The sequence below is a fragment of the Girardinichthys multiradiatus genome, chromosome 20 (genome assembly GCF_021462225.1).
Source record: "Girardinichthys multiradiatus isolate DD_20200921_A chromosome 20, DD_fGirMul_XY1, whole genome shotgun sequence".
Taxonomy (NCBI): domain Eukaryota; kingdom Metazoa; phylum Chordata; class Actinopteri; order Cyprinodontiformes; family Goodeidae; genus Girardinichthys; species Girardinichthys multiradiatus.
This window is the reverse complement of record NC_061812.1, coordinates 53,290,024-53,303,995: the sequence shown is the minus strand read 5'-3', so window position 1 is coordinate 53,303,995 and position 13,972 is coordinate 53,290,024. Positions and strand designations below refer to the sequence as shown.

Here is a 13,972-nt window from a genome sequence, read left to right as displayed (position 1 = left end):
CCTATGAACATCAGCCAATCAAGGCGAAGCACGACGAGCCAATCCATGTACGAGTTCACAATGGAGGACAGCCAATCAAGGTGAACGGGCCTCTTTGATTAACAAAATAACTTTAAAGTATTTTTGTTTGAAATTAAGTCTCAAGGACGGTTGAATAAATAGAGTTCGTTGGTCCAGCGCCGTTAAAGACAAATTCCACATCGCTTCATTATTCTGTCATCTCTGCCCACAGCAAACAAACTACTTTACTGTAAGTACAAATATTTAATTGTTTTTGTTTTACGTTCGTGAAACGAAGTTGTTCTTTTGACCGTGAAATACATTGTATTTCAGTTCAATTTACTCACATAACTAGTCTATTAGATGTTCTCATTTTACATTGAGGCAGATTTATTTAAAAAACGACATATCCAACACATGTAAAATGTACAAAAATAATTGTCCTCTTCTTGTTATTTAATATATAATCCTAACTGACACTGTAGAAAATTGTCACTAACATTACTTTGTATATTTTTTTGTATTAAGTGAACTATAAGTTAAGTGTGCTGTTATTATTATTGTTATTATTAACTGTTATTTAGTAGTGACACAAAATGATGCTTTGCTTTGGATTTTTGAAAATTGCTGTCATATACATTTTTTGAGTTATTAGATATATTTACTTCTTTTGTTGAATGCAGTAAAATTGCGTTATTACATTTGATTCTTAAAAATCTGTTGATTTTATCTTCAGATGAGCTTCAAACCAAAGAGCCATAAAGCCCTGGGAGATGAGGAGTGGATGGCAAGGCTTAGGGGATTTTCCAGCGATGGGGTTTGGCCGTCAAATGCAGGGAATAGACCTGCCCCGAGGCAGAAGAAGTGGTATGCTCTCTATCAGAAGGTAAGGCATACCCACTGTTTTACTCACCTGTATGTGTAGTGAGGCATATGAAGGTGAGGTCTCATACGAATTCACTGAAGCCCAACTTGGTTGCTCGGAAACCACCGGGCCCCTCTCTGCCCTCTCTGAGGACCCCTAGCCTGGCACCTTCCTCTGTGAGAACCTCTGGCCCCTCTCCATCCTCTGTGAGGACCCCTAGCCTGGCTTCATTATCCACAACACCGACACACATCTGCCAGACAGTTTCACCTGTGAGTACAGCAATATGTATTAATAAAACCAGTTAAGTTTTTAGTCATCTTTAATGAAATATATGTATGCAGATTTCCACATCTTTTGTTGTTCTCTCCAGGAGGAGCCTGCAGCATGTGTGCAACAGTCAGATGCAGCTGGTGATGCAGGACCTGGCTGGTTGCCGAGTGAGATGAGGAAGACCATTCCTGTACAGGACCAGAGATGGATGGGAAATACCCTCTTTCATGCCAGCAAAGTGCGCCCAGATTTCAAGTTGTGGTATGAGCCTCCTCTACCACCAGGTTCCAACACCCGATCGTTTTTTTACCCACCGGCTTCTGGTGTGGATGCCCTATCATCAGTGGAAAGTTAGGGTGTTCTGCCAAGCTTGTGGGAAGCATCTTACGGGGGCTGGTGTTCCACCACATGCTCCTGCTCTGGCTCCCACTAAAGCACCCCGAAAACTGACCCGCAAGGTTTTGCACAATACATGCAAAAAATGTGGGCAGTTTAGAATTGCTGAGACAGGACACAGCCAGTATAGAGGACATATTTACTGTCCCTCCAATGAAAGCATGACAAAGGAGCTTTGGCTATAACACATTAAAAAGCAAAAATAAATGTGAATCTGTTTCCTCTTTGTCTTGTTTTAAATATGAAAGCTTTTACAAACAGTTTTATTGTGTAAAGTTACTCCTGTTTCCTGGTTCTCACTGTTTTAATTGTTGAATAATAAACATTTGATTCTATAAAAAATATTCAGTTTCTTGTCTTTAACACAGAAAGTACTTTAGGAAAGACATCTTTCCAGAAAATACTATACTTTAAACTACTAATTTGCAGCAAATAATGAATATAAAAGCTAGATATGATTAATGTTATTAAAGTACACTTGAATGTGTATAATGTGCTTTATTGAAATATGTCATTGAAAAAAATCAAATTAAGAACACTTTAGTTACTATGAACCTTAAAAAATGAAGGATTTTGACAAAGGAATGCTGTATTTTCAGTTAAGTTCAAAGCTAAACAGCTAAGTAGTTGCTAACATTTTTAAATAATGCATTTAACAATGATTTTAGTTTTTAAATAGACATGTTTACTTTTAACACTTTAATTGTTATAAATATTTTCTATAAACAACATGCTCACAGGTGGAATCGAACTCACTAAATCCCCCCCCCGGGGCAGACTATTGTTCCCCAGCTGTGGCGCAGTAGGAAGAGTAGTTGTCTTGCAATCAGAAGGTTGTGGGTTTGATTCCAGCTTTCTCCTGCTGTTTGTCAATGTGCCCCTGGGCAAGGCACTTCACCTCAAGTTGCCTACCGAATAGGTGTGCGATTGGGTGAATGTGGCTCTAGTGTAAAGTGCTTTGAGCGATCTGTATGACTGGAAAGGCGCTATATAAGTTCAGTCCATTTATTGTTTTGTTGAGGAATTTTTCTTTGGTTCTTTCACGTTTTAAATAGTGCTTAACTGTAAAATCAAAATTATTCTTAATATATTTAAGAAGGATTTGACACACTGTCATAAGTGATTAGTTAAATCCGACTGAGACAATGTGGCTAAATTAGAACAATCCTGCAAACTGCGGACCAAAGAACTGTCCAAAGTTTTATTCAACCTCTTAAAAGAAAACTACCTCTATAATTCATGATGATGATGCATTTCTATTCTGTAATCATGTAATGCAAAATGAAATAAAAAATATCAGCTTTGTTTAGCTTAGTCTCATATTGGAGCTACATCAACAAAATAGGTTTTCTTGGACCTAATCAGCAAACAAGAGGCAAAGATGTGCTGAGTACAATTTTTATTGCAACTCATGACAAAATGTCAGAAGAGTAAAATATTACACTAAATATATTTAGAGTGCCAAATAACAAGTCAGCCTTTCCAACAGTGCTCAATGAAGTTCTCTGCTTTATGACAGTAGCATAAAACTTACAAGGCTGAACTAATTTCTTTTCTTAATAATTGGGAATGGGTCAGCTTTATTCATGAGTTATTCATGTATCTTTGCAACATGTTGGTTTCTCCCCACATAGGGGAGGGGGTCTTAAAACTACATCATCCCTCAACCTACTACTGATCAACCAGTCTACATGTTCTCCATACAATGACTAGATATGGAGGAGCTACCTGAGTGTTTGTAGTTCACAACATTACAAAACTGTTACATTTCAGATACATTATGCAATGTAAAACCCTGACTTTTCACTGACAACAAGACTTTACCCTTGATTGGTTACCCTTTCTTTCATTGTTCTTTTCTAGTAAGTATGATCAACAATAATGACAAGTGAGGCTTTTTGCGGAGCAGTCATCTATAACGACGGATCTCAGGACAGAATCAGAGCCCGGCTGGGAGGGTGGCTCTTTAGAGAACGGAGGTAGCGTCTTGCTTTCTCCGTCATTATGAGCTGATCTTTAGTTTGCCCGCAAACGACCTTCTTCCATTCTTTTGACATCTGCAAATTATAAAAGCATGACATAAATATAAAACATGTAAAACATGAGTATTCCATTTGAAAACGAATGAACTCACAGGTGCAGGAGGCACTGCACTTGGAAATATGCTGGTGTCACTTGGTCCCAACAGGAAACCCTGGTCTAATATGTTTTCATGCCTCTTGCTGCAAAACGACGAGGAGTTGAGACAAACTGTAACAGGTTCTTCCTGCAACCAAGGAGAGATTGAAAACCTCAGAGTTTAACGGTGTTCTGTCTACAGGCTAACTATAACTCCATTCATTCCCACTTCACCTTGATGGTGCGTTTGGCTTCAGCTTTGCTGGATTTGCGTTTGGATGTTGGCATCACCTGGCAGTCCATGACGTCTAGAGCCAGCGACTTCCGTACTTTCTTCATAGGGGGGCGATGCTGATGTCAGACATAAAGAAAAGACCAGAGTATAAAAATCTGAGCAGGAATGTCAGCAGAGATGTGGAAGGAGGACAAAAAGTTTTAAGAACAGCACAGATCGGATCACGCTGCAAACTATTCTAAAGGGAGCAATCTTTACAGGGATGTAGCTCAAAGAGCATGGTCTAATCCATCCAAAAATGGAAATAGTATGGCACAACAGAAAATCTCCCATGACATGACCGCCCACATAAACGGACAGGCCAGGCAAGGAGAGCCAAGAGGACCATGGTAGCTCTGGAGGAGCTGTAGGGATCCAGCAGTACAAACAGCCTGAAAATACAGCCAGAGCTACAGTATCCATCAAAGCATATTCATGTGTTAGAATGGCCCGGTCAAAGTCCACACCTAAACCCAATTGAGAAAGACATGAAAACTGATGTCAACAGACTGAGTTTGAGCTACTTTGTAGGGAGAAAAATCAGGAAAACATTTCAGTGCCTAAGTTCTCAAAGCTGGCAGAGATGCTCCAAAAGACCTGCAGCTGTAATTACAACTAAAAGTAGTTCTACAAAGTATTGATACAGAGGACCTGAATTGAAACGCACTGTTCAGAACCTTTTGAGCCATTCCTACACTATCCTGGAGTCCCCATAGCACTCTGTAGTGCTGCACTGCACATGGTGTACTCATTTATTGGATTTTTAACTGTAAATATTTTAAAACTAGGGATCCTTTTCCTTCCATTTCACAATTATGCACTACTTTTCATTGGTCTATCCCTGAAAATCCCACTAGAATACAGAGGTATGTGGTTGTAAAGTGTCAAAATGCAAAATAGTCCAAGGGGTATAAATACCGTTGCAAAGCCCTGTCAAAGACCTACAATTGATTCAACACATTTACGTTTGCATAGTAAAGAGGCTGCCATGAATCCCTCAATAACCCATCAAAAGAGCTTTCAATGTGCAAACGATGCCACTCTTGGGTCATTCATCATTCGTTAAAGCAAAAGCCAGTACAATTAACATAAGAACATAAACGGTACCAACAGGAAACCTAGAGACCAAAGGGACAAGAAAACAGTTTGGGACCTTTTGTGAAGAAACACACAGAACATACTGGAATCATTGGAAGGCAAGCTGCCCAGCGGCCCACTTTGGAGAGCAGAACTGGCGCTGTGAGACGATGCCCATAAGTCTTACACATGATAAACACTGGTAGATGGTTGCTAAATCTTTTGAAAAATATCCAGTGAAGTGAAGAAGATTCTTCAGTATGTAGAGTAATCATAATTTATTACAAGGTGCAGATCATTCATTACCATCAAGAGCAGTAAGGGCCCAAAATACAGCTTACATGGTCTGTAGTGAGATTAACCAATAAGACATAAAACAGCTTGGTAGGTCCGGTAGATAAAGAAAGCAGATTAAATCTTGTTTTCTCAACTGGATCAAGGTTCCACTTCCCGAAGACAAAACTCAGGGCAGAAACTGACTGAAGCGGCACCTCAAGTCTGACACAGCAAAGAAACATCTAAAATCTCAGACAGGAAGATTTTCTCCAAATAACAAATAAAGAGTTTATCTCTCTAAAGACATCACTGCAGGTCCAAACCTTTATTTACGTCTGAGCCTTTCAATCCAATCTGACTTTACCAAACCTCACACAGAAAGGGTTCTGTCTGGTTGTTACCGTTGTTTTGCGCCTCTGATCAGGCGGCGTCGCCTGGACAACAACCAAGTTTATTCCCGCGTCTCTCAAGATGACATCGTTGATGTCGTCTTCAAGGTTTGGAGTCTGAGGCTGAGAAAGCAAAGCAGGAAATGATGGTAAAGTCAAAGGAACAAGTTAACAGCCACAACCTGGAAACTCAAAGCGAGCTCACCAGAGGCTGCAGCGGCCCGTACTTCTCCATGGCATTTTTAAACGGTGTTGGAGTCCGTGGGGTTGTGCAGAGATCGGACCTGTGGTTGGGCGTAACAAACCTGAAGGAAAGCAGAAGGTGGTCACGGACGGCTAAACTCTCACACTGATCTCTGGAAAAATACGAGACGCTTTATTGTGTTTATTCTTATTATTATAGATACAAATAGCTACAAATCTGGACTCAAACAGAACCAGCAGCCCGATCCATTCACCAGTTTGCCTTACTCACACTGAGTTCTCTTTCTGGGTGAGTGGGGTCTTGTCTCGCTGCAGCGGCGTGGTCACAATGACCTTCTGACTACACACTGGTGTGGACGTAAGGGAGGGGTTTTCCAGGTCGTGAGTGTCCTGCTTCGTCCACAGGTTCAGGAACTGAAACAACAAACAGTAAATTAGCAGCAGAGGTGTCAGAATGACCACTAGACGGGACAGTAACAGTAAAACCCATTCAGTTTGGAGCAGCACAGAGAAACCAGGTAGTGACCGGAACTGGACGGTATGGACACGGTATGTACCTAAGCGGTACCGGGTCACAGTAATAACTTAACTTTGGTGTGGAAGTTGTGATGGAGGGGAAAACACTCAAAGCTGGCTACTATTAGCATCACTGAAGTGCTTCTCAATCAAGTCAGAAGAAGCACAGAGATTTGCAAAGCGGTTTGAAAGGAAACTGGACTTTCTATGACATGTTTGGGGTTCATTCAGGCTGCAAGAGAGCGAGAGAGAGCACGACTTCAGCAGATTTGTCTTTTTAAACTTTCCACATGTCATGAAACAAGCTGGATTTGGAAATGCTGGTAGCCTTTCTAAAATCTAAGTTAGGAGTTAAAGTATGGACTTACTTATATCTAAAGAGAATACACACAGGATGCTGTTTTAGTAAAGCTAACTGCACTAAGTATCCCAATATAATACACCTGCTAAAGAGTTTTAAAATGGCAACCAGCAGCTGCTCTCTCACACAGTGTGTCGTCACCTCTGCTGCAAATATAAATGACTGCTTGTGGCAGAGATGCACGCATAAACTGTTTTGGGTGTTGTTCTTATAGTTTGCAGAAGAACTGGAAATGAATTCAAATCAGTACAGACTGGTTTAAGCTTTAAGCTTTACGTCCTGGACCTTTAGGACCGGCACATCTCAAGCCTTTGAGGCAGGTGTATTATTGCAATTAACCGAATGACTTGGTGCAAAATCAACCATTAACTGTAGCCACATGTTTGCTCAGGATGGGCTGCTCCAAAGTCAAACTCAATGCAACCGGCTGGACTTATTCATTATTTGGTTTGTTACCAAATGACACAATAAACTGAATATGACAGCACTGTATTACATTTAGGATTGAACTAAAATGAATGTCATTAAACATGAATCTACCTGTATTATTGGATTGATTCGGTTGTTTTTCTGTACATTAATTAGATGTGTCCGTCTCGTACTGTTAGTATTTGTTATGAAATGGTGCCATGTGAATAACCTACCTTTTAATTAGTAACTTTACTCTTACATAAACATTTTGATCAATGTGATTATCATGCTTTATCAGGAAATGTACCCGCCCTAAACAGCCACTACGTGGCCTTACTTGAGATGGAGAAAAGGGCAGGATTTTGACGGGCGTGCTCTTTGGTGTCATAGAGTGACCGCTATCTGGTGACAACGTGACGCGTCTCCGGGTGCGGCGCGTGAGTATGGCCGGTGGGCTGATCCCTCCGGGTGAGATGGGGATGAGTTCTCCCTTGCTGCCCTTGCTTAGCTCCTGCAGGGCGCTGCCCTCCAGGCGGAACTGGTGCCGTTCTGGGCTGGGGCTGTCCTCGGGCAGGTCAAAGGCCGCCAGGTTACACCAACCATCCAAGTCCTTGATGAAGAAGAGGAGGATTCATTATGCTCTGTACATCACACCCTTACACTGATTAGTACTTTAGATATTTACCCCATCCACCAGGTCAAGCACTTCCTTTAGCGTGGGGCCAGTAGGGGAAAGAAACCCGGAGCTGTCCACCACCCAGTTGGTACCGCTCGACTCCTCGCTGGTGTCCTCTTCAGTCTTGATGCTTGAACTGTCCTTCGGTGAGGAGACGGCTTTGGACGGCTCTGCTTCACTGGGAGATGCAGCGACCGGAGCTGGCGTTTCCTGCAGTTTGTGGAGAAATAATTGAACTCACCGACAGCTGTTGTTATGCAGTAGAGATATTAGTTATGCGGTAATATTTAAAACATGTACAGTGCTTCAAAAAAGTATTCAGATCCCTTGACCCTCAACACATCTTGTCCTGTTTCAACCACAAACTTAAGTTTTAGTTTATTGTATTTATTGTTATATTCTGTGATTTTTATATGGTAAACCAGCACACAGTTGTACATGTGAAGAGGAAGGGAAATTCATTTAGTGAGTCCTGTTTACTTTCACGTCCTTAAATAAAATCTATTCCTTCAGACCAACATTTTATTTAATTTCCTCTCTTCTGTAATTATTCATTTCCTTTATCATTATTTCATGCCCCCCCCAGCTTGTAATCCTTAACGAGTTCGTATTCTAATGTTTGCTTATATTGTGCTCTGTATTGTTTTGTACTTTGCAAATAAAAAAATATAAAAAAGATTTCCACATCCTCCGTTCCAACTCCGTTGTTATGTTAATTAATGAGAACGGTTCCCCAATCTCCGTGACTACTCCGAACGTCACCGTCGACGGACCCGCTCTCCGTCAAATTACGGAGCAACTCCAACTTTCTGTCCCATTCTGGTCCGTCTTGCTCCGGCCGGGTCCACCAGTGTACCTCAAGCGCATGCTTTCTTCATGTTGCATTTGAATGACTATAATGTACTTCATATAACTTTTACCTTAATGCGTAATGTTTCAGATACGTTTTGAACAGCATGACCTACCCTGCCTCCCGCCCCTCAGCAGCCCACCACCATGATTTAATAAAATCCTACTGGAAACCCTATTATGGTATTCCTTTAATGTATCCCAAGCAAAAGCGGCTCAAAAGAGCTTCCTTTCTAGGGTGGCTGGGCTCAGCCGTGGACGGGGAGAGGAGCTCTGTCATCGGAGTAGAGCCGCTGCTTCTCCACATTGAAAGAAGTCAGTTGAGGTGGTTCGGACTCACGAGGACAGACCCATGGGAGGAGAGCCCAGGGCGGACCCAGAATACACTGCAGGGACTATAACCTCCCTTCCCAGAAGGAGCAGAAGAATGTCTCTGGCGGAGGGATGTCTGGATTCCCTCTTGGAAATGTTGCCCTGCAATCCAACCTCAAATTAGAGGAAAAAACGTGGATGGGCAAGCGGAGAAATCGAGTTGAAGAGAACTTAGATTGAGCTGGATACGGGGCAATCGTAGGAGAAAACCTGTCAGAAGATACAAAAGCACAGTGACCGCCAGAACCAGAGCGGGATCGTTTAGATCAATACCTAAACCCAGTTTATAAATTGTGGCAAGAGTTGAAAACTAAAGTTTAGTGATGATCTCCATGCAATGTTACCCAGCTTGAGCTAGTTTGCAAAGACTGGGCAACAGTTTCAGTCTCTAGCTGTGCAAAGCTGGTAGACACATACGTCTGTGAATGCAACACAGGGAGGCTCTACAAATTAGAAAGTGGTTCTTCACTTATTTGATTTTTAGGCCAAATATCTTTGTCATGCGTTTTTTACTTTTAACAAGGTCCTGTTTTTGTCTATCTTTTTTATATTACTCCTTATTTAGATGTTCTTGTGAACCACTTGGTCAACCCTGGTTGTCTGAAATATGCTTTATAAATAAAGTGAATTTAATCGTAGGATCGTATGAATTATGCACGCTTTAAATAGACAGAATATAATGTAGTTTGTGGTTGTATGGTGACAAAATGTGAGGGGAATGGATATTATTGCATGCTCCTGTAAGTTCTGATGTGTTACTGATTAAATGTAATGATGTGATATATTCCTACTGAGAGGTGGGCTTTCTGGTCTGTTTCTTTGTTTGAAGCATCCTGAGAGCTGCTGGCGCCCTGAGTGACAGAGGGGAGGATTGTTGGATCAGAAACACACAATTCTGCTGCGTGCATCTTAAGAGCAGAGCATCTGGGCTGCATGAACTACCTGCACGTCTTTATTCAAGTGCGCCAACAGCTCTTCAAGCTCATTTGGTCTGAACACCTCTCGAGCGTAGAAGCCCATCTCCAGCTTGCGTTTGATGGTGGAATTCCAGTGATTCTTCACAGCGTTGTCTGTCCTGTGAGCAGATGTTAGAATATCACATCTTTAGGGACAGGGTAAGGCTTTTCCAAACAAATTAAAAAGACACATCCCCTTGAGAGTCTGGTGACCTTCCGGGTAGAAGCTTCGCGATCTCGGCCCAGCGGTTTCCCAGCAGGCAGTGAGACTTGTAGATGACGAGGTCCTCCTCAGCCGTCCATGATGACTTTTTCACGTTGGGATTGAGGTGGTTGTGCCAGCGCTCTCTGCACTGCTTACCCAGCCTGCCCTTCAGATGTTTGGCCACCATTGCCCACTGTTTGTTGCCGTACAGATTCACAAGCTCTATGACCTGGAGGGAGAGATGTTCCTAATGTTTTTGCAGATCAAAAATAAACACAGTGCCTTGCAAATGCTTTCAAAGCTATTCAACTATACCACATTTTGTCAAGTTACAACCAATAACTTCAATGGACACGGCTCATAAAAATAAAAGGGACCCATGATCAACACAACAACTCAAAGTCTAACTTCTGGCATAGCGACATGTCCAGTTAGAAGGAAATACTGATGTGAATCCATTTCCTGTACTGTTGTGCTAACAGCAAGACAGCCACTATTTAGGAATGTTTTTGCAGGTGTGAGAAACAGACTGAGTGTGACACGAGAGACCAACGTCCAGAAGAAGGACCTTTGCTCACACCCTGGCACTGTGCAGCCCAGCTGGCATGTGCAAAAGGACATCAAAGTTGGCGGTTTTGCCACCGGCGCCTTATTCTCTAAGATCAGAGCAAGGTTAGACTAAACATATGTGACTGAAGGAACAGAGTCTGGAGACAACATGGAGAACATATTGCTGGCTGCAAAATTTCCCACCATGACCATGCTTTGGTGGTGCTCAGTGATGATCTGGGGAGGCGCATCTTTGGAGGTGCTCACAGACCTCCATGTGCTTGCCAGAGGTACCCTGACAGCTATTCATGGGTCGATGGGTTCCTTCTGATGCAAGATGATAACCGTCCTCATGTGGCTGGAGTGTCTCTGCAATTTGTGGCTGATGAAAGCATTGATGCTATGGACAGGGACACTGCTACCCCAGACCTGAATCCTGCTGAGCACCTTTGGGACATCATGTGTTGCAGCATTCGCCCCCCAGAGTATCAAAAAGATGACTGATGCCCTAATAATAGGGCTTTCTAGATCCATTTTCAATATGATTCTAAATTCAGTCCTCAGTGATTTCATGAGTTTGGTTTCCATGGATTTTTTAAATTGATTTAATAAATTATCCTCAACGAATTACAGAATCAAATCAAAGATTTTAAAAGGGAATATTTTATTTATCAAGACTTTGGATTTAGGTGTTCTCTTTATTTTTTGAGCAGTGATACTCAAAGTAATGGAAAAATTGTGAAGTGGAGGGAAAATGATCTCCCATTTTTAACAAACACAAATAACATGAAGCATGCTGAATGGGCTTGTATTTTGATACCCCGAAATAACATCCGGTGCAACCAGTCGCCTTTAGAAGTCGTCTGAATAGTAAACAGTGTAAACAATGGCTGTGTTGAAAGAACAAGAAGTCCTTCCAATAGTTTACCACAAACCATGTAGTGGACCCAGCAAAAACAAAATACTCTGGTCAGATGAGTGGCAGAAAACCAACACTGCATACCACCCTGAACATACCATCCCACAGTGAAACACGGTGCTGGCAGTATTATGTTGGGAAATACTTTCTCTCTGCACGTACAGGGAAGCTCAGTGGAATTAAGAAGATGATGCAGCTAAATTAAGGATAATCCTGGAAGAAAACCTGTTAGAGGCTGCAGATCTAAATCTGATCTGATCTGACAAAAATGGTTTGTAAAAAAGAAAAAGAAATTAGTCTCCAGGTGTGAAAAGCTGGTTCAGACTTACACCAAAAGACTCAGCTGTATCTGCAAAGAACTATGGTTCCACAAACTATTCATTCTGTATGCCAAAAAACATGAATCTTTTCCTTCCACTGCTTTGTGTTGGTCAATCACATCATATTCTGATAAATAAATGAATGTTTTTGCTTGTAACAGAAGAAAACATGAAAATGTTATAGGTGTGTGAATACTGTCGCAAGGCACTGTAAATATTCTGGCTTTGGACCAGTAACCGAAGCAGTACCCACCTTCTCGTCCTCCTCTTTGGTCCAGGGACCTTTAACCAGTTCTGGATCCAGGACTTTAAACCAGCGGTGCTGACACTGCTGTTCTGTGTGATTCTAAAACAGGAAAAACACGCCAGAATGATGGCTTAGTGCTGAACTATGTTACAATGAAACAGCTAAACCCTAAACATCAGAAGAGTCACTCACTGGGATGAAGCTGGCTATGTGTTTCCAGTCGTTTGATCCCAGTTTCTGAACCAGTGCTTTCAGCTTGTCATCCTGCAAACATCAACAGGCCTGATTAGACTGGTTGTCCCAAATAGAGACACAATGCGCACAACTGGGACATGACCCAATAATCACCTCCCCTTGGGTCCACTTCACCTTCCCCTTCCCTCCATCCTTCTGCTCGGCCACATCAGAATCAGTATCCTGATGCATGGCTTCGTCTCCATCCTCACTGGAAACCAGATAAAAACACAGGTGACAGTTTAGGAAATATCCCGAGGAGAGCAGGCTTGGCTTTAGGTGCTGATTGGAGCCTATATGTTACATTTCCAGACACGACCGTGAGTTTTAATACACTCCTGAGATTAAAACTGGGATTTATCTAATCTAGCTGGATTTACAGAATATGCGGCTGGTGGAAACGAAAAAGGCCCTGCGTGTGTTCATGACTCCAGAAAAGGGCGGCAGTCATGAGTCACAGCTGAAAAATGAATGTTTGGGTTCACATAAGTTGATTTATCTACGCAGCATGATTATTTCTAAACAGAACCTCCTAGAAACGACCAATGAACGTCCAGCAGAGATCAGGCTCTTACCCGCGCGGCCAACAGGACATTTCCCTCTGTTTTCGGTCACCCAGTGATTCTCCAGGCCGCCGCTGCACGTCATGTGCATCAAATATAATAGAAAATATCCCGACGTTCACCGCTGCGTGATTATTTTAATGTAGCAGGAGGCTGGATGGTTGAGCTGAGCTCTGCTGTCTGGGTACAATCAGCTGGGACGAAACGCGCTTTGCAGTTTCTATCTCGCGCCCTTGTCCCCGAAACAAACACAGCTGTGACGTCACTGCGCACTGGGTGTGCGCAACGAGCCGAATGGGAAGTGGGAAATCATCCGTTCAGACCTTCAAAATAAAAGAACCACTTGTATCATTCTATTTGCTCTTTATCTTGTTTTCATGTTAAATTGAATCGTTCTTTAATGTTTATGTTCTGTTTGTGAAGCACTCAGTGATTTCTATCTGTGCTATTCGGTGCTGTATAACTAAACTTTATTTACGTGTATGATGCCTTCAAAACTCTGCCCTTTAGCATTGTTCTCCATCATTTGTCTCAGATGTGGTCTAATCTGTGGCTTTCAGACTCCAACTGGTGCAAACTAATACTTGGTAAATAGTAGCAAACAATTATTCTATTTTAAACAGTCCTTTGCAATATTAAGTTGGTGCAGTTTGTTATATTTCAATGATAATATATTTTCCCATGCTGTCGCTGTATGGCTCTGTAGCCAATTAGGCTCAATTACAACCACAAAACTAATTAAATGAATACCATTTAATACACAGGCCGATGACAGGGCAAAATCTTGAGTTTAGAGGTGAAAAATAAAAACAAATTAGATTTGTTCATAAAAATAAAAGCCTAACATCTCATGATGTAAGATTATATTTTATAATAGCTGTGAGGTATTAAATTGTGGTTTAAATGGGAGTCAATAGGACTT

General features: G+C 41.9%; 1 protein-coding gene across 1 annotated transcript; it reads right to left on the bottom strand.

Annotated features, from left to right (window-relative positions):
• Positions 1 to 2,918: 2,918 nt before the first annotated feature.
• On the bottom strand, positions 2,919 to 13,328 carry mybl2b (v-myb avian myeloblastosis viral oncogene homolog-like 2b). Its single transcript, XM_047346546.1, has 15 exons — positions 13,063 to 13,328; positions 12,602 to 12,698; positions 12,446 to 12,517; positions 12,260 to 12,352; positions 10,227 to 10,447; positions 10,000 to 10,132; positions 9,849 to 9,908; positions 7,846 to 8,046; positions 7,498 to 7,770; positions 6,144 to 6,286; positions 5,874 to 5,973; positions 5,681 to 5,791; positions 3,887 to 4,003; positions 3,669 to 3,800; positions 2,919 to 3,591 (listed from the first exon to the last, which is right to left on the bottom strand). Exons 1-15 carry the CDS (start codon positions 13,080 to 13,082, stop codon positions 3,463 to 3,465), a joined length of 1,902 nt encoding a protein of 633 aa, XP_047202502.1. The 5' UTR covers positions 13,083 to 13,328; the 3' UTR covers positions 2,919 to 3,462.
• Positions 13,329 to 13,972: the final 644 nt, after the last annotated feature.